The sequence below is a fragment of the Maniola hyperantus genome, chromosome 26 (assembly GCF_902806685.2).
Source record: "Maniola hyperantus chromosome 26, iAphHyp1.2, whole genome shotgun sequence".
NCBI classification, from domain to species: Eukaryota; Metazoa; Arthropoda; class Insecta; order Lepidoptera; family Nymphalidae; genus Maniola; species Maniola hyperantus.
In genome coordinates this window covers 1,197,548-1,223,663 of record NC_048561.1, presented here as the reverse complement: position 1 = coordinate 1,223,663, position 26,116 = coordinate 1,197,548, and the positions used below count along the sequence as shown (strand labels likewise).

The 26,116-nt window shown below is 38.4% G+C and overlaps 1 protein-coding gene across 9 annotated transcripts in view; it reads left to right on the top strand.

Annotated features, from left to right (window-relative positions):
- The window catches only part of LOC117994357 (gastrula zinc finger protein XlCGF26.1-like), a 36,328-nt gene extending 10,685 nt beyond the window's left edge, over window positions 1–25,643 (top strand). Inside the window, exons 7-9 of one of the 9 annotated variants that reach the window (XM_069507480.1) lie at window positions 5,315–5,602; window positions 11,898–12,885; window positions 16,023–16,154. In XM_069507480.1, coding sequence (XP_069363581.1) covers window positions 5,315–5,602; window positions 11,898–12,880 — 1,271 coding nt within the window. In that variant the 3' untranslated portion in view covers window positions 12,881–12,885; window positions 16,023–16,154. The other 8 variants (XM_069507481.1, XM_069507483.1, XM_069507488.1 and 5 more) reach the window with 8 other exon arrangements.
- Window positions 25,644–26,116: the final 473 nt, after the last annotated feature.

Genomic DNA, 26,116 nt, shown 5'->3' with positions numbered 1-26,116 from the left:
TTTCATATGGCGTTGATAAAAAAATCTATATTTTTATCGCCACCTGCCTGTATTCTCCTATTTAGTGATTTAGTCAAGTGTTTTTTCAAACCCGCAATGTATAGCGTGCAACACTCGGGGTCAATGCCGTCGCACTTATCTACGCCACGTTCGTTGACCTCAGATGTTTTATTAGCAAAACATTACGAACTTTTAGAAATACAGAATTTTTTTCTTATTTTTTTTTTGGGTATTTTATCAGTAAGCATCAGTAGTATCGCCTGTCTTCGGTTTTGCTAGCTTTGTACTCACACCAGGTATATAATTTATCTTTAATGTTGTCTCACCTTGGTGGGATCTACTTTCCTACATTTTGCTGCCCGCTTTGCCCGGTCTTGAGCATCCGATTTATTGAATCTATTGGCTCTCAAGTCTGCGCTAACGACGTCAGTATTGTCGTGATTATCTTATAACTGACTAACTGACCTATCAACGCACAGCTCAAACTAATGGGACGGACCGGGCTAAAATTTGACATGCAGGCTATTATGACGTAAGCATACGCTAAGAAAGGATTTTTGAAACATCAACTCATAAACTAAAACTTTGGGTTTGGGGGGGGGGGGGGGGGGGGGGGGGCAAAATTATAGGATTTTATTATATATTTTTCTGGTTTTTTTTTGTGGCATCATATTAGTATTCATCAGTGCTATCACCCGTTTTCGATTTTGTTAGCGTTCTGGTATAGTGAAAAAACTACCATTTACCAAATAAGTAATACATAAACACGTTTCGTTTCAGTCGCTCCCTTGAACGCTAGACGTATCAAGCAAAATGTGTTAAGCGGAAGTGAATACAAACTTGAAATCCTTCCTCTGACACATCTTCAGGGAACCGTTGCGCCGGTCGCCAAAAATGCGTTACACAAAACTAAAACTAAAACTGACGATAAAAAATTTACGTGCCATATTTGCAACTCGAAGTACAAACATAAACTTAGTTTACACAGGCACATCAGAACACACACTGGCGGTTACCCGTATTCTTGCGAGTTCTGCAACTACAAGTGCATGGTCAAAAGCAACTTAGTTACGCATATCAGAATACATACAGGTGGAAAACCTTTTATGTGCGAGATATGCAACTTCAAGTTTACCAGGAAATGCGATTTAGTCAAGCATATGAAAACTCATAGTAACGATAAACCGTACGCGTGTGAAACTTGCGAGTTCAAATTCAGACTTAAAAGCGGGTTAATGGAACACATGAAAACGCACTCCGGTACTAAGCCTTACTCGTGTAAACTATGCGAGTACAAGTCGATACGAAATAGCGATTTAGTACGGCATTTGAAATCGCACACTGGGGAAAAACCCTTTGCATGCGAGTTGTGCGACTACAAATGTATACGCAAGTGTAACCTGGCCTACCACATGAGCACGCACACGGGGGCCAAGCCGTTCACGTGCGAGATATGCGAGCTGAAGTTCTCACTCAAGACTAACCTGCGTAGGCACATGGTTACTCACACGGGCAACAAGCCTTGAACCCTGCATATGCGAGATAGTAAAAATCGTCAAGTACGAGACGAACTCGATCACTAAAGGTTCCGTACCATAGTACAAGATTTTTTTTTAAATTTTTGTGGCGGCCATTTTTTAATTTTTATAATTTGTTCTTAGAGCGGCAATAGATATACTGCATTCTGTGAAAATTTCCACTCTCTGTCTATTACGGTTCACGAGATACAGCCCGCTGACAGATGACATCTCACATATGCCTGTGAAAAATGCGAGTTCAGATAAGTGTTACAAAAGACTCGAGTCTTTGAGTCCTATATAAATGGACAAGACTCGACTCATTACAACGGGAGTCGGGAAAACTCGAGAACTTGCGAGTTTTTTTTTAAAGATTCGAATCGTTAAACGACTCGGGCTTGGCTTTACTTTAGCCTTTAAGCACAACATTGAGTTTTGCATAACAGGGTCTTGAACTGTAGTAATATAATGATGTGATTTTTTGTATAGCGGTAGTTTATGGGGCTAGAATTCATTATTAAAGAGAGTAATAAAAAAATCATGACTTTTATTTATTTCATATACATTTTATTACTAAACCATATTGAGCCGGTTCTTTAAAATTATGACTCGAAAACTCAAGTCTTTTGCAACACCAGTTCAGATTTTCACTTAAAAGCGGGTGATAAACCATCATCAACATCATTATCAACCGATAGACGTCCACAGCTGGACATAGGTCTCGTGAAGAGACTTCCACACCTCACGGGCTTGCGCTGCCGCCATTCAGCGGCTCCATGCAACTCGTTTAATGTCGTCTTATGTCGTCTTCTTATAAAGCTCTTTTATTTTCATCTGCTTATATCATGTAAACCTTTTCCAAGATATATTCTATCTATACACAGTGAAAACTTTAACAAAGTCCGTTAAGTATTTTTTGAGACTCGCGAGTTTAAACATTCTTACGCGGCAGACTGACTTACTGTGCTTGTGAATATCAAGTATTGGATATACTTGATATTCATAAGATACTTTTCATATTATAAAACCGTAAGTGTCTGTCTGTATATCTAAATATAGAAAATAAAAAGGTGACTGACTGACTGATCTATCAACGCACAGCTCAATCTACTGGACGGATCGGGCTGAAATTTGGCATGCAGATAGCTGTTATGACATAGGCATCCGCTAAGAAAGGATTTTTGAAAATTCAACCCCTAAGGTAGTCCACGCGGACGAAATTGCGAGCATAAGCTAGTTACTTTTATAAGGCTTAACCGTTAAATTATTACGAAAGGCAGAGATAGCTATAGTATCTTAGAGACGAGCATAGTATTTTTATCTCGGAAAAATAGAGGGTATTTAGGAAATTTAAATTTAAATCCACGCGGATAAATTCGCGGAGTTCAGCTGGTAAAAATATAATTGAGGAAAAAATGTTTCATTTCAGTCGCTCGCGTGAATGCGCCCGTGGGGATTGCGACAAATCCCAAGATAAACATATGCATCAAAGCTGAACACAAAATCGTGGAAACCACTCAGAGAAACTCCCAGGAGGCGTTCACACCGGTCACCATTAAGTTAAACGAATCCAAAACTAAAGAAACTGTAATAGATTCTAAGTCTAATAAAAAGCAGTTGAAATGTATTTTTTGCACGTACCAAACTAAAAACGGAGCTCTATTAGTCGATCATATGAAGACTCACACTGGCGACAAGCCGTTCGCGTGTGTGCTGTGTGAGTACAAGTGTGCCAGAAAAAGTGACTTAGTGAAGCACATGATCATTCACACTGAGCTAAAACCTTTTTCGTGCGATCTCTGCGAGTACAAATGTTCCAGGAACAGTGACTTATCCAAGCACGTTATAATCCACACTGGTATTAAACCGTTTTCTTGTGAGCTATGCGGTTATAAGTTCTCGAGAAAGAGTTATCTAGGGAGGCACATGAGAACTCACACGGGTGAAAAACCGTTTGCCTGTAACTTTTGCGAATTTAAATGTTCAGAAAAAAGTAATCTATCCCATCATATGAAAAAGCATTCGAATGTCAAACCGTTTTGCTGTGAATTATGCGAATACAAAACTTCAATTAAAAGTAGCTTGATTAGTCATATGAAAACGCATACCCGTGAAAAACCTTTCACATGTCTGTTTTGTGAGTTCAGGTGTTCCATAAAGAGTAGCTTGAGTAGACATATGAAAACTCATACTAGTGCAGAAACTTTTTCTTGTACATTATGCCATTATAAATGTTCAATCAAAAGGAACTTAACTAGGCACATGGTACATCATAAATAAATTGTAATATTTTTGTTACACCAGAATTGTAATTTTGACGAATTTAAATGTTCAGGGAAAGGTAATATATCCCATCATATGAAAAAGCGCACGAGTGTCAAACCGTTATGCTGTGAATACAAATCTTCAATGAAAAGTAGCTTAATTAGTCATATGAAAACGCATACGCGTAAATAACCTTTCTCATGTGAGTTTTGTGAGTTGAGGTGTTCCATAAAGAGTATCTTAAGTAGACATATGAAAACTCATACAGGCGACAAGCCGTTCGCGTGTGTGCTGTGTGAGTACAAGTGTGCCAGAAAAAGTGACTTAGTGAAGCACATGATCATTCACACTGAGCTAAAACCTTTTTCGTGCGATCTCTGCGAGTACAAATGTTCCAGGAACAGTGACTTATCCAAGCACGTTATAATCCACACTGGTATTAAACCGTTTTCTTGTGAGCTATGCGGTTATAGGTTCGCGAGAAAGAGAGATCTAGGGAGGCACATGAGAACTCACACGGGTGAAAAACCGTTTGCCTGTAATTTTGCGAGTTTAAATGTTCAGAAATGGGTAATCTATCCCATCATATGAAAAAACATTCTTAAATGTCAGACCATTTTGCTGTGAGCTCTGCGAATACAAAACTTCAATTAAAAGTATCTTAATTAGTCATATGAAAACGCATACCCGTGAAAAACCTTTCTCATATCTGTTTTCTGAGTTCAGGTGTTCCATAAAAAGTAGCTTGAGTAGACATATGAAAACTCATACTAGTGCAGAAACTTTTTGTTGTACGTTTTGCGATTATAAATGTTCAGAAAAAGGTAATCTATCCCATCATATGAAAAACGGATCGGGCTGCAACTTGGCATGCAGATAGCTATTATGACTTAAGCACCCGCTAAAAAGGATTTTTGTAAATTCAACCCCTAAGGGGGTGAAATAGGGGTTTGAAATTTGTGTAGTCCACGCGGACGAAGTCGCGAGCATAAGCTAGTTACTTTTATAAGGCTTAACCGTTAAATTATTACGAAAGGCACAGATAGCTATAGTACCGTAGAGACGAGCATTATTTTTATCTCGGAAAAATGAGGGTACTTATGTTAAATCCACGCGGATAAATTCGCGGAGTTCAGCTGGTAAAAATAATAATTTAGGAAAAGTGGGCATGATTTTAAAAAGTGCCATACCCTTTCCAGGTTAGCCCGCTTCCACCTTACACTGCATCGTCACTTACGATCAGGTGCATTGCAGCCAAGGGCTAACTTGTATCTGAATAATAATAATAATTTCTATGAAATCTAAATCCACGCGGATAAATGCGCAGAGTTCAGCTGGTAAAACTATCAATCAATCAGCCTGTTTGCGTCCACTGCTGGACATAAGCCTTCCCTGGAGCGCGCCACCACGCACGATCCTATGCCTTCCTCATCTAGCCTCTTCCCGCTACCTTCTTAAGGTCGTTAGTCCAGCGGGTTGGAGGTCATCCCACACTGGTAAAAATATAATTGAGGAAAAATGTTTCGTTTCAGTCGCTCGCGTGAATCCGCCCGTGGGGATTGCGACAAATCCCAAGATAAGCATATGCATCGAACGTGAACACAAAATCGTGGAAACCACTCAGAGAAACTCTCAGGAGGCGTTCACACCGGTCACCATTAAGTTAAACGAATCCAATACCAAAGAAACTCTAACAGATTCTAAGTCTGATAAGAAGCAATTGAAATGTATTTTTTGCACGTACCAAACTAAAAACGGAGCTCTATTAGTCGATCATATGAAGACTCACACTGGCGACAAGCCGTTCGCGTGTGTGCTGTGTGAGTACAAGTGTGCCAGAAAAAGTGACTTAGTGAAGCACATGATCATTCACACTGAGCTAAAACCTTTTTCGTGCGATCTCTGCGAGTACAAATGTTCCAGGAACAGTGACTTATCCAAGCATGTAATAATTCACACAGGTATTAAACCGTTTTCTTGTGAGCTATGCGGCTATAGGTTCGCGAGAAAGAGAGATCTAGGGAGGCACATGAGAACTCACACGGGTGAAAAACCGTTTTCCTGTAATTTTTGCGAGTTCAAATGTTCAGAAAAGGGTAATCTATCCCATCATATGAAAAAGCATTCGAATGTCAAACCATTTTGCTGTGAGCTCTGCGAATACAAAACTTCAATTAAAAGTAGCTTGATTAGTCATATGAAAACGCATACCCGTGAAAAACCTTTCACATGTCTGTTTTGTGAGTTCAGGTGTTCCATAAAGAGTAGCTTGAGTAGACATATGAAAACTCATACTAGTGCAGAAACTTTTTGTTGTACGTTATGCGATTATAAATGTTCAATCAAAAGGAACTTAACTAGGCACATGGTACATCATAAATAAATTGTAATATTTTTGTTACATTAGAATACGGTATTTGACAACTAGTCAAATAACTTTTTAGTAAAAGTAACTTTTTATAAAACGTCAAAACGCGCGCTTAGTATGCGAGCTTCTATGAAATGTGACGTTACAATCATTTGACGTGCTTTTTTAAAGTTTAATCGATAAATGGTTATTACACTTAAAACTAACAAAGGACGTGGGTTTTACGTATTTTGGAAGACCCTGTATTTAATAATCACTGAGAAATAATTTATTTTTGATATAGTCAAATACCCAGTTGTAATTTTGGCGAGTTTCAATGTTCAGGGAAAGGTATCCCATCATATGAATGATGGTATGAAAAAACACATGGGTGTATACCATGTTTTAGTTACCTAACATGCTTTTGAATCTTTGAATCGCACCACTGACTGGTCGTGTAGAATAACTATTATTTTAAATTGTGTAGTGTTAGCACAACTAAAAGCCACACAATAAACAACAACAATTATTTTGTGAGCGTTTATATGGACTATAATATGGAGAAGCTCTCAAAAAGTAAAGAGTTTATAGTAAACTAGCTGATGCCCGCGACTTCATCCGCGTAGATTTAGGTTTTTAAAATCCCGTGGGTACTCTTTGATTTTGCGGTATAAGAGTAGCCTTTGTCACTCTCCATCCACGCAAAATATCACGTCGATCCGTCGCCTTTATTTAAATTCTAAATGAAATGATACAGAGGGCAATTTTGGTCTAAATTAAACACTTAAGATGATGAACAATTTTATTTTGATAAGGATTAATGCTTTTTTTATTTTTTTTTATTGAAAATGAAAATGAAAATGAAAATCTTTTTTATTCGTATAAACTTTTACAAGTGCTTACGAATAGTCGGATGCATCTACCACTGGTTCGGAATGCCTTTCCTGCCGAGAAGAACCAGCAAGAAACTCGGCGGTTGCTCTTTTCAAATATTTGATATAGGTACAAGATTATGCCATGTATAAAATAGTATTTGCAGTCAGATACAAGTTAGCCCTTGACTGCAATCTCACCTGGTGGTAAGTGATGATGCAGTCTAAGATGATAGCGGGCTAACCTGGAAGGGGTATGGCAGTTTTTATTAAACCCATACCCCTTTGGTTTCTACACGGCATCGTACCGGAACGCTAAATCGCTTGGCGGCACGGCTTTGTCGGTAGGGTGGTAAATAGCCACGGCCGAAGCCTCCCACCAGACCAGACCAGAAATTTAGAAATTATAAAATTCCAAACCCCTGCCAGGAATCGAACCCGGGACCTCCCACTATTAAGACCACAGCGCTCACCACTGCGCCAGGGAGGTCGTCAATACTATGATAGTAAACACCTTAGAAAGTAAAGCTTTGTTTTAGACCACATTTCATTTCAAGATACATATACATACGTCAGGGACTATTTTTTAGAGCTGTTTAAGAGGAACAATTCCACCGAACATTGTGTTCGTGTAACTTTAACCATTTACGCAGCGCACGCCACGGAAGCTCACAGATGAGACGATTTTTTTCACATTACAATTTTCGTAGGGATCTCTAATTTTTTGAAAATAAAATATAGCCTATGCCACTCAGGAATGATGTAGTTTTCTAATGGTGAAATAATTTTCAAAATCAGTTCAGTAGTTCCAGAGATTATCCCCTACAAACAAACTTACAAACATTACCTCTTTATAATATAAGTATAGATGTAATAACTCCTCAGTTGCCAATAGAAAGGGGGAAAGATCTTAATGTGAAAAAAATTGTCTCGTTTCAGTCGCTCCTTTGCCATGGGGACTTGCGACAGACACGACAAGCCTACCAGAAGTATCTACCACAACCATCGAACCAGTTATTAAAAAGGAGAAACGTAAAAAACGATCTGTATCAAAAAAGCTTGTAAGTGAATTAGATTCTGAAACGAATGCAGACGATGTATTGAAAAGTATTTTGCATCAAAATTTGGGTGTACGAATCAAAAAATTACCTAATACTGACAAGAAATTTTCATGCGAGTTTTGTGTCTATAAAACCAACCATAGTGAGGCAATGCAGAGGCACGTAAGAGGTCACACGGGGGAAAAACCTTATCCGTGCGATGTTTGCGAATACAGAAGCGCTAGAAGGAGTGATATATTGCGCCATATGAGAATACACACTCGCAAATTCTCCTGTGGATTATGCCAATACACAACTACAAGAAGTACGGATTTAGAGAGGCACAAGAACATACACACGGGGAAAAAACCCTTTTCTTGCGAGCTTTGTAACTATAAATGCTCTAGACATTGCTATTTGACGCGGCACATGAGTACTCACACAGGCGAGACGCCGTACGCTTGCGGGTTCTGCGACTTCAAATGTAGATCCCACAACGTTCTAGTGCACCACCTGACGAAGCATTCCAACCAAAATCTCTTTTCTTGTAAGCTGTGCTCGTACAAAGCGAAAGGAAAAATTGATTTGAATATCCACATGAGAACACACCCTGGCGAAGAGACTTTAATTTGCCAAGTGTGCGACCATAAGTTTTTGAGGCGCAGGAATTTAGTGAGGCACATGATGATTCACTCGGGGGAAAAACCCTTCTCGTGTGATTTATGTCATTATAAATGCGCCCGAAAAGGTGATATACGAAGGCACATGTTGGTACACTCTGGAAAAAAACCCTTCGCTTGCGAGCTATGCGACTACAAATGTGCAAGAAAAGCGGATTTAACCCCGCACCTGAGAACTCACATTGGTTATTAGAAAGTATAAATGCGCTAGAAAAGGTGATATAGTGAGGCACACTTTGTGACTACAAATGTGCAAGAAAAGGGGATTTAACCCCGCTCCTGTGAACTCACGTTGGTTAGAAAGTATAAATGCTCTAGAAAATGTGATATAGTGAGAGCACATTTTGGTAAACTCTGGGGAAAAACCCCTACTCTTGCGAACTGAGCTATGCGACTATATATTTCCAAGAAAAGGGCATTTAACCCCCTCAGACCTCATATTGGTTAAGTCAAAAACAAATCCATTTATTCAAAATTCCAGCGAAGGCGTGTTTAGTTTTCCGGTGCGATGCTGTGTAGGTTTAATATAAAACTGCCATTCCCCTTCCAAGTTAGCCCGCTTCTTACACTGCATCATCACTTACCGCCATGTGAGATCGCAAACAAAGGTTAGCTTGTAATGGATTAAAAAAAAATAGTTGCCATTGTTCACTTTTTGATTGTCAATAATTGTTGAATATGTTAGATAATTTATGTAATAGTAATAAATAATTACGTAAACTTAAAACTAAAGCTACGAGGGTTCCAAACGCGCCCTGGTCTGATAGTTTAGAAGTGTAACGCGTTTACAAGAAACAACTTGTGATACTAAACTTTAAAAAATCGGCCAAGTGCGAGTCAGACTCGCGCACTCTGCGCGTGGGTTCCGTACTACAGTCGTATTTGTTCCACATTTTGCACGATAATTCAAAAACTATGATGCATTAAAATAAGTAAAAATCTGTTTTAGAATGTACAGGTGAAGACCTTTCATATGATACCCCACTTGATGTGATATATCTATATCTATATATGATGAAGTGATATACTTCGAAAGTTGAAAATACTAATAATTAGTTCATGACCACAATTTAATTTTTTTTGTGTGATCTAACCCTAACTTCACGGTTTTCAGATTTTTCCCCAAATGTCAGCTATAAAATCTACCTACCTGCCAAATTCTCTTTCTTCAATTCTAGGTCAACGGGAAGTACCCTGTAGGTTTCTTGACAGACAGACAGACAACAAAGTGATCCTATAAGGGTTCCGTTTTTCCTTTTGAGGTACGGAACTCTAAAAATTGTATGTAAATCTTTAATCTTGTCAAAAAACCTCTTTAACTCATTTTTAGGCATGAATATAATAATATATTATGTGTTAATTATCTTTGTATTGTACATAATGACGTTCTGACGTGTATACTATCAATGAAATAAATTGTCTTAAATTAAAAATACGTGTTATTTTACTATCTACCTTCTTCTATCTAAATATATAATACTAGTAGGGTGCGTGGGTGCGCGGACCACTGAAGTGGTCCGCGAGCATGCAGCATTGGTTTTTCAAAATGTGAACTTTATTCGCCATACATTTTCTATGGAAAAATAAATTCCGCCATTTTGAATTTTATTTCTACTCATCGAGTAGACCTTCGGATTTTGATCATCTTTTGCTAAAAAAACCACTCTTCCATCTTTTATACCCTCCGAGATAGGTGCCGACGAAATTTGTAAGGCGGCCATCTTCTTTTCGCCATTTTGATTTTTTTTCAGCTCACTAGCAATTGGATGACCTTTCGAGTGACATTTGCTCGAGCACCCCCCCACGTATCTTCAATACCTTAAGCGTGCTCTTCACCCGTCTCCGAAATCCTCAATCATCAGCTCTCTCCGTATTTTTCCTCCGAATGAATTCTTTCTTCTATACGAAACCATCAGTCAAAAAATTTTTTTCATACAAAAATGTTCAGGAGAGGTGATCAATGAGTGAGTCAGTCAGTGAATCAGCACGAACAGCTATATACAAATTAATTAAGGAAAAGGTGACTGACTGATCATCAACGCACAGCTCAAACTACTGGACGGATCGGGCTGAAATTTGTCATGCAGATAGCTGTTATGACGTAGACATCCGCTAAGAAAGGATTCTTGAATATTCTACCCCTGAGGTGGTGAAATAGGGGTTTGAAAGTGTAGTCCACGCGGGTGAAGTCGCGAGCATAAGCTAGTTTCATTTATAAAAATCAGCACTCAGACTTAAGAAAAGTGAGTAATATTTTTACATACCTTTAGCACAGAATATACAGGGTTACAGGAAAATAGGACACGATCCTGTTAAGGGGTTATAGTACAGGACATTAGCTATCAAACGACCCCTAAAGTGCTTATGCGAAAGTGTATCGTTTTCGAGTTATTAATTTTTTTATTTTTTTCTTGGTAAAAGGGTCTTTGCCACTTTAAAAATTAATAAAAAAAAGGAACAATGTATTTCAGCAGATTTTTTTTTATTTCTCACTAGTACATATCCTTGTTAATAATAAACAGTTATAAAACTAAAAAAATCTTCAAGCATTTCAAAATTGCAGCCCAAAAACTGTACAAGTTTTCGATTTTTAAATTTAACTCTTTGAATAACTTGCAAATTTTCTGTAAAAATTACTATGGCACTTATCCTGCGGATTATTTTAAAAACATCTACGTTTTGTTAGCTATCCATTAGTACAAAAAAATTACAAAAAAATATCATAAAATCAAGAAAAAATTACACAACAAAGAGACCAGGTAGAAAATTCTAACAAATGCTATTGCCAAAGAATTAAATCAGAATCAATGTAAAAACGAGTTTAATGCAAAAAAGTTAAAGATTATTTTTAATGAGGTCAAAAGGTAATCTAAAATCAGTCAAGTGCGAGTCGGGCTCGCACACGAAGGGTTCCGTACCATCGTACAAAAAATAACACTTTAATTTTTTTTAATTTTTATGGCGGCCATTTTGCAATATAAAAAAAAGCTGAAAACGACAATTCAGGATTTGGTTGGCGCAAGACCGTGACGTGTGGAAGTCCCTACCAGAGACCTATGTCCAGCAGTGGACATCTATCAGTTGATGATGATGATGATGATCCCAATCCTTGTGATATAGAGAAAAGATAAGATAAATGAAAGGGAAAATCATATAAACAAATTTCTTCCTTTCAGTCGCTCCTTTGGCATATGGACTTCTTTCGAACGTCATAAGCATACATGAAGATTCTACGTCCTCAAACATCGACTCAATAGTTAAAAAGAAGAAAGCTAGTGACAATACTGTATCAGAAACTGAACTGTCTGAAGAAGATGACGTACAAAGTAATGTGGAATGTGGAAATTCTAAAATGTTAACTGACAAAACTCATGATGTAGAAATTTTCTCTTGTAAGCTATGCGCGTACAAAACTCTACGCAAAGATAATTTGACGGAGCACGTCGCAACACACACTTTCGCTTGCAGGTTGTGCGGGACCGAATTTTCGAGAAAGAGCGTCCTAGTGAGGCACCTAAGAACGCACACGGGTGAAAAGCCATATCCATGTACGTTATGCGACTACAGATCCACATTCAAGAAAGGCCTTGTGGAGCATATGAAAGTGCACTCCGGTGAAAAACCTTTTTCTTGCCAGTTCTGCGACTATAAATTTGCAAGAAAAAGTGATTTAGTCAGGCACACCAAAACGCACACCGGTGAAAAGTCGTTATCATGCGAGCAATGTGACTACAAATGCGCCCGAAGCGGTGACCTAATAACGCACATGCTAGTGCACTCGGGTGAAAAACGACATTCGTGCGAGGTTTGCGGCTTCAAATTCGCGAGAAAGGGCGATCTGGTGAAGCACGCGAAAACGCACACCGGTGAAAAAGACTTCGCTTGTAACTTCTGCGACTACAAATGCTTACGGAAAAAAACTATAGTGGATCACATAAGAACGCACACTGGTGAAAAGCCGTTCTGCTGTAAACTATGCGGTTACAAATGTATCAATAGAAATTATCTGATGAGGCACACGAAAACGCACAGCGGTGATCGGCCGTTTTCTTGTGAATTATGCCAATGTAAATTCGCACTGAACAAGTATTTGACTGCACACATGAAAATTGTACATAAAATAAAGAACTATACTGCCACTTCTTCTAGTAGTAAATAAATATAGTATGTATAAATAAACATAATATCTATACCTAATATATGAATTCGATGAATTTAATAAATAATTTTAGCGTTTAGACTATCGTGAGTGATTTCCATTATACATGTATGATAAAACCGCTTTACTCACGTATTTCGTCGACGTCAGCCCGACTAGTTTCGTACCCGCGTCGCGGTTGTGACTGCCGTTGCAGTTGCAGGAACTAGTCGGGCTGACGTCGACGAAATACGTGAGTAAAGCTGTAAGTACATGTATGAATAAATAATTTTAATGGAGCAATTTAAAGGGGCAGGCAAAACTGATCTCAGAGGGCGCCACAAGCGAATATTAGCCATGTTAAATGACTAATATTCCCCTTTCCTCTCCAACTAAGCGTCAAGCTTGTGCTAGGAGTAGGTACGACAATAGTGCAACGGGCGGGGTTTGAACCGTCGACCTTTCGGTTTTCAGTCCACACCTTTACCGGTTGAGCTATTGAGGCTCAAATTGGCGGGACTTATACTGCGTAAGATCTGTGCACTCTTGTTGAGTCTGCCACTGCTACAGACCTTGATACAGAGATCGCTATTTTAGCGATAAGGCCGCCTATACATGCTATCTTTGTTATATGTCTATTGTTTTGGTTTTGGTGTACAATAAAGCATATTTTACTTTTCTTTACTTTACCTTGTACAGTGCGACAAGGCTATCTTGGCGCGTAGCGAAAATCGGAACTATAACGTTGCCGTCAAGTGTCCCCTTTGTTCTTGTTTGAATATTCTAAGCCTTCGTTCTCCAACAGCGCCCCCCTGTCAATGTCATTCAGTTGCCAAGACTGCCTTGTCGCACTGTAGGTACATTATTTTGTTAAAAAATAATAATAAACATAAAAATCTAAAACATATTATTGTTTCATTAAAAGAACTAGCTTATGCCAGCGACTTCGTCCGCGTGGACTACACAAATTTTGAACCCCTATTCTATCCCCTTAGGGGTTGAATTTTCAAAAATCCCGTCTTAGCGGATGTCTACGTCATAAAGCTATCTGCATGCCAAATTTCACCCCGATCCGTGCAATAGTTTGAGCTGTGCGTTGATAGATCAGTCAGTCAGTCACCTTTTCGTTTTATATAATACAAGCTTATGCTCGCGACTTCGTCCGCGTGGACTACACAAATTTCAAACCCTTATTTCACCCCCTTAGGGGTAAAATATTCAAAAATCCTTTCTTAGCGGATGTCTACGTCATAATAGCTATCTACATGCCAAATTTCACCCCGATCCGTGCAATTATTTGAGCTGTGCGTTGATAGATCAGTCAGTCACCTTTTTGTTTTATATATTTAGACTAGCGGTTTAGGCTGTGCGTTGATATCTATGTCAGTCAGTCAGTCAGGACTTTGAATTTTATATATATAGATGACCACACGATGAAGTAGAATATAATATTTCTAACATAACCCCTGACTGTTACCTAATTTTTGGTTGAAATATACGAAATTTGGTTTAACAAAATTTTTACTTTTTCGGTCAAGCCGTAGTTACGTTCGAACAACTCTCGTGCGCAGCGCTGGACATGTCGCCTCGTTACTTTATAGTACGCGACAAGTCGAGATGGCAATCGGGGTGGAGATGCCCGGCTTACCCGCAAAGCCCCCGCAAACCCGGGGAGAGTTAGTTCGAGTGTGCGAAGCGCCCGCCTCACACTCCAATTGCCTACCTACAATTGTTTCGTCTGTTACTTCGTCGATGGAAAGGATTCTAGCAACTTACATTTCACCTATTTCAAATTGTCAATTTGAAACTGCAAGCTTATGATAACTGATGCTAACTAAGCTTATGATGACAGGGCCATGCTGTACATATGCCAATACAAATATGTATACTACCATCCAGTGGCGTGCACAGGGTTTCAACCTAGGGTAAGCATTAGTTAGCTAACTACCTATTGAATGACAGGTCATCATGAAAAATGAGCACATAGCCATTTCAACTAGGTAAGCAGTGCTTTTATGCCTCTATGACCTGCACGCCACTGCTACCATCTACCTTTTATGGTGGGCTGAAGGACTCCATAGTGACTCTGTTTATGAAGTACTAGCTTATGAATAATATCTGTCCCGGCTGTACTCACGTGTCTAGTCGACGTTAGCCCGACTAGTTTCGAACCCATCCCGGGTTCTTGCCGCGGTTTTGACTGTTTCAGTCAAAACCGCGGCACGTGCGCGAACGGACTCCCTTGAAAAAGGACCCCGGATGGGTTCGAAACTAATCGGGCTAACGTCGACTAAACACGTGAGTAAAGCCGGGACAGATATTTTAGAGCCTAAATAGCTCAACCGGTATAGGAGTGGACTGAAAACCAAAAGGTCGACGGTTCAAATCCCGCCCGTTGCACTATTGTCGTACCTACTCCTAGCACAAGCTTGACGCTTAATTGGAGAGGAAAGGGGAATATTAGTCATTTAAAAATGGCTAATATTCTTTTAAAAAAAAAAAAAAAAAAAATTATTTAGAATGGAAATCACTCACGGCAGTTTAAACGCTAAAATATACTAGCTTATGCTCGCGACTTCGTCCGCGTGGACTACAGAAATTTCAAACCCCTATTTCACCCCCTTTTGGGGTTAAATTTTTAAAAATCCTTTCTTAGCGGATGCATACGTCATAAATAGCTATCTGCATGCCAATCAGCCCGATACGTCCAGTAGTTTGAGCTGTGCGTTGATAGATCAGTCAGTCAGTCAACTTTTCCTTTTATATGGTTAGATGTAACATCGTACGCTACTCATCAAACTTGTTATTTTTAGGGTTCCGTACCTCAAAAGGAAAAAACGGAACCCTTATAGGATCACTTTGTTGTCTGTCTGTCTGACCGTGTCTGTCAAGGAAACCTATAGGGTACTTCCCGTTGACCTAGAATCAGGTAGGTAGGTCTAATAGCACAAGTAAAAGAATAAATCAGAAAACCGTGAATTTGTGGTTACATCACAAAAAAAATTAAAATACGGAGCGAGACCAATAATTATTAATCTATGGTGTTCATGATTGTTCATGAACACAGGAAAAAACTAATTATTTGTATTTTTTTTTCTAATCAGCTAGAATGTAAAAAAAGTGAAGAAAAAAAAAGTAATCCAAAAAATCGCTTCGCTTTCAGTCGCTCCTTTGCCATGGGGACTTGTCACAAATGTTAGAAGTCTAAATGAAGGTCCCACAACAGAAGTCATCGCATCAGTCGTTCAAAACGTGCAAGCTAATGACCACTATCTATCAGAAATTATAGTGAGTGAACGAGATCGTGCCAGTTATGATAAGTCTATAGAAGAAACCATCGAATCAGTTGTAAAGATGGCATATGTTAGTGATCATGATAAATCAGAAACTATTGTGAGAGAACCAGTTTGTCAAAATTATGAAAGCTCTACACCAGAAACCTTCAATCTACTTATCAAGAAAGGAATAGTTAGTGATCGTTATGAATCAGAAACCATAGTGAATGTACCAGACAATGCTAATTGTGACATTTCTGAAACAAAAACTGAAACTATCGATCCAATTATTAAAATAGAGCAAGTTGGTGATGTTCGTGAAACTGCGGATGAATCGTATAGTGAAAATTCATTAGAAAATATTTTGAATCAAAATTTAGCAACACGGACTGAGGAAATATCTTCGACTGGTAAAAATGAGGTTGACGATAAACCGTTCAAATGCACGCTATGCCAATACAAGAGTAAATACGACACTGCGTTGGTAACACACATGAGAATACACACAGGCGAGAAACCTTTTGCATGTGATTTGTGCGAGTATAAATGTTCAGCGAATAGCGTGCTTGTCAATCATTTGAGAATTCACACCGGTGAAAAGCCATTCTCTTGTAAGATATGCGAGTATAAGTTTGCGAGAAAAAGTAATCTGTTGAGACACATAAAATTACATCTAGGTAGAAAGCCGTATTCTTGCGAGGTCTGCGGTCACAAATTTTCAAGAAATAGTGAATTAAGGTGCCACTTAATAACTCACACGAGAGTAAAACCCCACTCGAGGGAAAAACTCTACTCGTGTCCGATTTGTTACCGCAGGTTTTTTCGAAACAGTGGTTTATTGAAGCATTGTAAAAAATACCATTCGCGTCAATAATCGGTATCATAGTCTTGCAATTTACACATCGAGCAAACCATAGTTTACGAGAAAAAGTGATCTGTTGAGACACATAATACTACACTTGGGTAGAAAGCCGTATTCTTGCGAGGTCTGCGGTCACAAATTTGCAAGAAATAGTGATTTAAGGTGCCAAATCAAAACTCACACGAGGGAAAAACCCTACTCGTGTTAGTTTTGTGGCCGCAAGTTTTAGCGAAACAGTGGTTTGTATGTTGAGTCTGCCACTGCTACAGAGTCAGACCTTGTACAGTGCGACAAGGCTATCTTGGCGCGTGGTGAAAATCGAAACTAACGTTGCCGTCAGGTGTCCCCTTTGCTCTTGGTTGACTATTCTAAGCCTTTGTTCTCCAACAGCGCCCCCCTGTCAATGTCATTCAAGTGCCAAGAGAGCCTTGTCGCACTGTAGGTACATTATTTTGTTAAAAAACAATAATAAACATAAAAATCTCAAACATTTTGTTTTATTTATTAAAAGAACTAGCTTATGCCAGCGATTTCGTCCGCGTGGACTACATAAATTTCGAACCCCTATTTTCCCCCTTAGGGGTTCAATTTTAAGAAATCCTTTCTTAGCGGATGTCTACGTCATAATAGCTATCTGCATGCCAAATTTCAGTCCGATCCGTGCAATAGTTTGAGCTGTGCATTGATAGATCAGCCAGTCACCTTTTCGTTTTATATATTTAGAAGATGACCACATGATGAACTAGAATATGTTTCTAACATAACCCTTGACGTTTACCTAATTTTTGGTTGAAATATTTAAATACGAAATTTGGTTTAACAAAATTTTTACTTTTTCGGTCAAGCCGTAGTTACGTGCGATCACCTCTCTTGCGCAGCGCTAGACATGTCGCCTCGTTACTTTATTGTACGCGACACGTCGAGATGGCAATCGGAGGGGTAACGCGGGTGACGTGCAGGTGTGCGGGACGCCCGCCTCATACTCCGATCCTGACCATCTCGACCTGTCGCATACTATAGTCTTATTTTGTTGCAATCATTGGGCACCTACAACTGTTTCCTCTGTTACTTCGTCGATGTAAGGGATTCTAGCAACTTCCATTTCACCCGTTTTAAATTGACAATTTGAAACAGAAAGCTTATAAATAATTTTGAATACATATCAAAGACTAGCTTCTGCCCGCGGCTTCGCCCGCGTGGTCTACAGGAAACAAATGGCATTTTTTTTCAGAAACAAACATTATAACATCAGGACGCGCACCCTGAACAGCACCGAACAACACATAATATAACCTTCCAACCCCCATTTCACTCCTTTAGGAATAATATATAATATTAGGGGTGGAATTTCGAAAAATCCTTTCTTAGTGGATACCTACTCTGTACAAAGAATAGACCCTCCAAATTTCATGTCTTTAGGACCAGTGGTTTAGGCTGTGCGTTGATATCTATGTCAGTCAGTCAGTCAGGACTTTGAATTTTATATATAAAAGAAGATTGCGGACCGGTAGGGATCGAACCCGCTTCTTCTGGGATCGCGCCCAACGCTCTAACCACTAAAGCTACGGCACGCTTGCTGCCACTGACGGTGATATGTATGTTCACTCAGTACTGAAGCGACTGTTAGTGCCATCTAGTAGCGAGACTTTGCAGCTATCGAAACTACTTTCCAGGGCCCATATTACAATGCAGCTCTATGAACGAGAAATGACATATTTGCTTTTTATTATATTTTTATAATTTTTATTGTGTTTTACGTACACTTCAAGGAAATTTCTAAATAATTTTAAATACCTACCTAAAACTACCGGACCGGCAGGAATCGGAGGAAGCGTGCCGTAGCTTAGTCGACAGAGCGTCGGGCGCGATCCCAGGAGACGCGAGTTCGATTCCTGCCGGTCCGCAATTTGTGATATGTATTTTTAAAAAAATAACCCAAAAAATCGCTTCGCTTTCAGTCGCTCCTTTGCCATGGGGACTTGTGACAAATGTTAGAAGTCTACATGAAGGTCCCACAACAGAAGCCATCGCATCAGTCGTTCAAAACGTGCAAGCTAGTGACCACTATCTATCAGAAATTATACTGAGTGAACCAGATCGTGCAAGTTATGATAATTCTATAGAAGAAACCATCGAATCAGCTGTAAAGATGGCATATTTTAGTGATCCTAATAAATCAGAAACTATTGTGAGAGAACCAGTTTGTCAAGATTATGACAGCTCTACACCAGAAACCTTCAATCTACTTATCACGATAGGAATAGTTAGTGATCGTTATGAATCAGAAACCATAGTGAGTGTACCAGACAATGCTAATTGTTACATTTCTGAAACAAAAACTGAAACTATCGATCCAATTATTAGAATAGAGCAAGTTCGTGATGTTCGTGAAACTGCGGCGTGTAGTGAAAATTCATTAGAAAATATTTTGAATCGAAATTTAGCAATACGGACTGAGGAAATATCTTCGACTGGTAAAAATGAGGTTGACGATAAACCGTTCAAATGCACGCTATGCCAATACAAAAGTAAATACAAGAGTGCGTTGGTGAAACACGTGAAAATGCACACAGGCGACAAACCTTTTGCATGTGATTTGTGCGAGTATAAATGTTCAGCGAATAGCGTGTTTGTCAATCATTTGAGAATTCACACCGGTGAAAAGCCATTCTCTTGTAAGATATGCGAGTATAAGTTTGCGAGAAAAAATGATCTGTTGAGACACATAAAACTACACTTGGGTAGAAAGCCGTATTCTTGCGAGGTCTGCGGTCACAAATTTGCAAGAAATAGTGATTTAAGGTGCCACATCAAAACTCACACGAGGGAAAAACCCTACTCGTGTCAGTTTTGTGGCCGCAGGTTTTTGCGAGACAGTGGTTTATTGAAGCATTTTACAAAATACCATTCGCGTCAATAATCAGTATCATAGTCTTGCAATTTACACATCGGTAGAAAACCATATTCTTGCAAGTTTTGCGGTCACTTTGAATGAAATATTGATTTAAATTCCAACAATTTTTGAAACAGCCCACGTACTTTGAGTCCAATGCCGCAGGTTACAAAATAATTTCGAAATTGTTTACCTATAGGTACTTAAATAAAATGGAAAAATATACTTTCTTAATAGCCCAAATTACACTGTTTTTATTATTATTCATTATAGGCAAACGCTTGACCACAATCACACCAGAAGTTTCTACACCAGAAACCCTCGAACCGGTTAAGAAAAAGATGAAAGTACAAAATGTACCCCATCAAAACTTAGGGATACAGACCCAAGAAGAAACTGCAAATCGTGAAACTGCTAAAGGACTGTTAAATTGCAAGTTTTCTAACCGCAACCCTAATTATAATACTTTATCGAAATACAAGAAAACACACACTAATGACAAACCCATTGCTTGTAAATTATGCGACTATAAATGTGCACGGACTTGGCATCTTAATAAACACATGCAAAATATCCACAGTGAAAATCCGTTTATTTGTCAAGAATGCGGCTTACAATGTTCATGTCTAACTGAGTTAGTCAAGCACAATACGAGAGTTCACAGTGGGAAAAAACTCTTTGTATGTGATATATGCGACTTGAAAGTTGTAAATAAAGGTAATTTAGCCAACCACATGAAAACTCACTATCGTGAAAAACCTACGTTATGTTTAAGTGACCAAAAAACTACCCAAAATAAGCAACTAGAGATTGACGTTCCAACTCACACGAGTGAAAATCCTTTTGTTTGTAACGCATGCAACTTGAAATTTTCAAAAAAAAATGATTTAGCCAATCACATGAAAACGCACACCGGTGAAACAATTAATTGTGAGGAATGCAATTTTAAATGTGTATCTAAAATAGAATTAGAGACGCATTCAAGAACTCACTCCTCATGGTTCACCTGTCGTTCATGTGGTGCTAAATATACACAGAAATATTTTTTGGTACAACATTTGAAAACTCACTTCGGTAGAAAATCTTTTTATTGTGAGCTATGCGATCGTAAATGTGCAACAATTAGTCATTTTATGAGTCACATGAAAGCTCACGCTCGTGATAAACCTACGTTATGTTTAAGTGACCAAAAAACTACCCAAAATAAGCAACTAGAGATTGACGTTCCAACTCACACGAGTGAAAATCCTTTTGTTTGTAACGTATGCAACTTGAAATTTTCAAAAAAAATTGATTTAGCCAATCACATAAAAACGCACACCGGTGAAACTATTAATTGTGAGGAATGCAATTTTAAATGTGTATCTAAAAGTGAATTAGAGACGCATTCAAGAACTCACTCCTCATGGTTCACCTGTCGTTCATGTGGTGCTAAATATACACAGAAATATTTTTTGGTACAACATTTGAAAACTCACTTCGGTAGAAAATCTTTTTATTGTGAGCAATGCGATCATAAATGTGCAACAAGTAGTCATTTAATGAGTCACATGGAAGTCCACAATGGTTTTATATAATACCGTTTTACTTGTGAGCTGTGTGATTATAGTTTTGTTCGGAATAGTGATTTAGTGAGGGACATGTAAGTATTTTCACTTGCGATTTATGTGATTATATAAGGCTAGCTAAAAAAAAATGTAAAATAAAATTTGTGAGATATAAAATATATATATATATATATATATATATATATATATATATATATATTATATTATATATATATATATTTCGTATATATATATATATATATATATATACGAAATAGTGATTTAGTGGGGCATTTGAATTAGAAATCTCACATAGGTAAGGGTGCCTTTTTTCCTTTTGAGGTACGGAACCCTTGAAAAACATGTATTTTATTAATTAATGTTAACCTATAGATACCTATTCAAATAACGAAAATTGGCAATAGGGGGTAGTGAGAACAAAATTTTATATTTTTTAAAGCCTTCTCTCTTCGTGCTTAAGTTCACGAATTGTCAAAATGTATTCCATATAAATATTTAATTTCTATATAATTGTTTGTGTTTTATTTAATATAACCTTCAATATAACTCTTATACATACGAGTTTCGAGTAGGTAGGTTCCTACTCCTAGTTTTTTTTTCTCATAGGTAGTGATGAAAAATAGTGTGTGTCGCCTCGAGATCAAAATATTTTGTTCTCGGGTGGCGTATATTCCTCGCAACACTCGGGATTCTAAATTAAAATCCTTCGCTTCGCTTTGAATTTATAATAAAAATAAAATAAAATATTTTGTTTCGTAAAATGTGGCCGGAATATCGTTTCTTCAAACACGTTTGCATCAGTCTCGCACAGCGGTTGCATGAGTTGCAGGCATGGGATCTGTTTTTAACTCCCGCGATAAAAAGTTTTTACATTGGCGAGGTATTTTACTTAAGATATCATCTCTGTATTTAGGAAAAAGGAAAAAAAATGTTTCATAACAAAATATCGTTTCATTTCAGTCGTTCCTTTGACATGGAAACTCGCAACAACCATAACAAGCCAACAAGAAGTTTCTACACCAGAAACCCTCGAACCGATTAAGAAAAAGATGAAAGTACAAAATGTACCCCATCAAAACTTAGGGATACACACCCAAGAAGAAACTGCAAATCGCGAAACTGCTAAAGAACTGTTAAATTGCAAGTTTTCTAACCGCAACCCTAATTATAATACTTTGTCGAAATACAAGAAAACACACACTAATGACAAACCCATTGCTTGTAAATTATGCGACTATAAATGTGCACGGACTTGGGATCTAAATAAACACATCCCAGTTCACAGTGGGGAAAAACCCTTTGTTTGTAAAATATGCAACTTCAAAGTTGCAAATAAAGGTAATTTAGCCAACCACATGAAAACTCACTATCGTAAAAAACCTTAGTTTTCGCACATTGAAATCCACAGTGGTGAAAATCCATTTGTTTGTTATGTATGTGGCTTGAAATGTGCATGTAAAGGTGATAAAGTCAAACATAAGAGAGTTCACATTGATGAAAAACCCTTTGTTTGTGAAATATGCGACTTCCAATTTGCACAAAAATTTGGATTAGCCAACCATATGAAAACTCACGTTGGTGAAAAATCTTTTTATTGTGAGGTATGCGGTCATAGATGTGCAACAAAAATTTATCACTTTTTTAAGCTTAGTGAAGTAGTGAATTAATGTGCTTCATCTTGATAATTCTTTTCATGATGTTCCAGTAATTAGAGAAAAAGGGAGAAGATGTTTCTTAATAAAGTATCGTTTCGTTTCAGTCGCTCCTTTGCCATGGGAACTTGCGACAAACCAACGAGAAGTTTCTCCACCAGAGACCGTCGAACCAGTCACGAAAAAGATGAAAGTCAGTAATAAAGAACGCGAAAAGTCATTAAAAAACTTACGATCACCCGCTAAAGAAAAAAGTGAAATAGGTGAAACTGAATTTGAAAAGAAACTGTTATATTACAAGTCCCAACGCAATCCTAAAAAGGGGAATAAACGCGCGAGCAAAAAATCCTTTACTTGCAAACTGTGCCAGTACAAATGTGCCAGAGAAAAGAAAATTATCGAGCATTTGAGAATACACACTGGTGAAAAACCGTTTTCGTGTGATCTGTGCAACTATAAATGCGCACGCAAATGGCAGCTAGAGAGGCACATGAGAACACATACTGGAATAAAAATCTTCGTTTGTACAGAATGCGATTTGAAGTTTCCACGAAAGTGTTTTCTAGCGTCCCACATGAAGAGTCACACTGGTGATAAACCTTTCACTTGCGATTTGTGCTGCTATAAATTTGCACGGAACAACGAATTAGAGAGACACATGAAGACTCACACCGGTGAAAAACCTTTTGTTTGTGAAGTTTGCGATTTCAGATTTGCCCGAAAATGTTATTTGGTCAGTCACATGAAGACTCACACGGGTGAGAAACCGTATTCGTGTGATGTGTGCGAGTATAAATGTGCAAGGAATGGTGATTTATTGAGGCACAGGAAGACTCACACGGGTGAGAGTCTGTTCTCTTGTGAGTTGTGCACTTACAAAACTGTGCGAAATAGCGATTTAGTCAGGCACGTAAAGACCCACAATCGTGGGAGCCCTTAAATCACACACACACACACACAAATACAAATAGACTCACCTGCTATTGTTAGACATGCAAATAAACATTAACATAAAATATGAAGGGAAAAACGAAATAACATTTCTTCACATGTCATCGATATAAATGACGATATGCCCAAGCGAACAAAATTTTTCACGGTTTTGGAACCAAATAAATCAGCACCACCTCTTAGATACTAATGAACAGAGGCGTCTCTAGCCCTTGTGGCGCCCGTGTGCAACCAGTACCCTGGCGCCCTCCAGTCTAGTAGAAGCAGGCTCAAAATGGAATACTAACAGTTATATTTTCAAACGGAAATTCGGATGCAAATGGTGCAATTTTAAATGATGACGGCGTCGGCCATAACACGAGCGCAGGGTCTTTGAGAGCGCCGGCATCGACGCATCTTTGGAGGTGTCGCATTAGAGGGCGCTCGGCGCCCCATTAGACCCGGCGCCCGTGTGCGCCGCACATCCTGCGCCATAGGTAAAGACGCCTCTGCTAATAAACGACCCGTTTGAAATCCAGACGTCACTGAGGTTGCATTGGTGCTATTAGTACCACTGAGTCGGTGCCATTTTGTTTGTTCAATGGCCCTGTCCATACGAAGTAATATATAAGTCAATGACTACATATACCTAGTACTCTCTAGATTTCAGCTTTACAAAAACCAGCCTCATACTCGCAATTTAATAACCTTTTATGATTTATTTTAATATATATAACGGGTAGATACATACCAAGATTCACTTGGCGTTTTTAACCGACTTCAAAAAAGAAGGAGGTTCTCAATTAGTCGGAATCTTTTTTTATCTGTCGATATTTCAACCCAATTGCACGGGTCGTGGTCACGACGGGACTGCGGTGCTGCGAGAGACGACGTTCGAGCTGTGAAGGGCAGTAGCGAACTACCCTCTTTCTTGTTCTTTTCGCTGGAACTTCACGAGCTTTAAATTTTTTTTACCGTTTACAAAAATGAGGGTTCTATTTTAAAAATCCCGTCAAATGCGAGTCAAACTCGCGCACCGAGGGTTCCGTTCCAACATTTTGCACGATAAATCAAACACTATTGAATTCAAACATAAGAATAAATAAAAATCTGTTTTAGAATGTACAGGTAAAGCCTTTACATATGATACCCCACTTGGTATAGTTATCTTATTTTGAAAATTGAAAATACCTACCATTTATTTGTTCATAAACACATTTTAATTTTTTTAATGATGTAACCACAAATTCACGATTTTCGGATTTTTTCCTACTTATCTCTCTGCCAAATTTCATGGTTCTAGGTCAACAGGAAGTACATTATAGGCTTTCTTGACAGACAGACAGACAACGAAGTGATCCTATAAGGGTTCCTTTTGAGGTACGGAACCCTAAAAATTTTTGAATTATGGAACCCTCCTACTGCGACCTCCTACTGAGTTTCTTGAGTACCTTCTAGGCAAGAGTAAATCTCAATAGGCAGATAGCCAAGCGCGCTCCAAGTATCTATATAATATATAGTAAGAGATGTAGATTGGAAAATCTACATCTCCTCATTGGCTTCCATTAAGCTTGATTATCGTTAAGCGCAAACCTTTATATTTAATAAAAAGGAAAATTTGCCTCGCCTTTTGACGACACTAAGTTACTGAAATGAAATTTCATCTCTACATCATCGATCGATGTAACTCTATCTCGTTTTAACTCTTTAAGTCGTTGAGCTGTCTGTGTGTCTGTCTCAGCAAAGTTTAAGTACACTTTATAGCGTAGGTACCTACTTATATTATAATACTAGCGACCCGCCCCGGCTTCGCATGGGTGCAATGTAGATTCTAATGTGGTGTCATTGAGGTATCATTGCCTCGGAAACTCTCAAATGAGAGGATTTTATTCCGACCTAGTTCACATTATTTCAATTTCTCTAGGGATCTCTAATTTTTTGAGAATTAAACAATAGTTATAAGCCTTCCTCTTGAATCACTCTATCTATTAGTAAAAACCGCATTAAAATCCGCTGCGTAGTTTAAAAGATCTACGCGTTCATACATACATCCAGACGCGAGAAGCTACTTTATTTT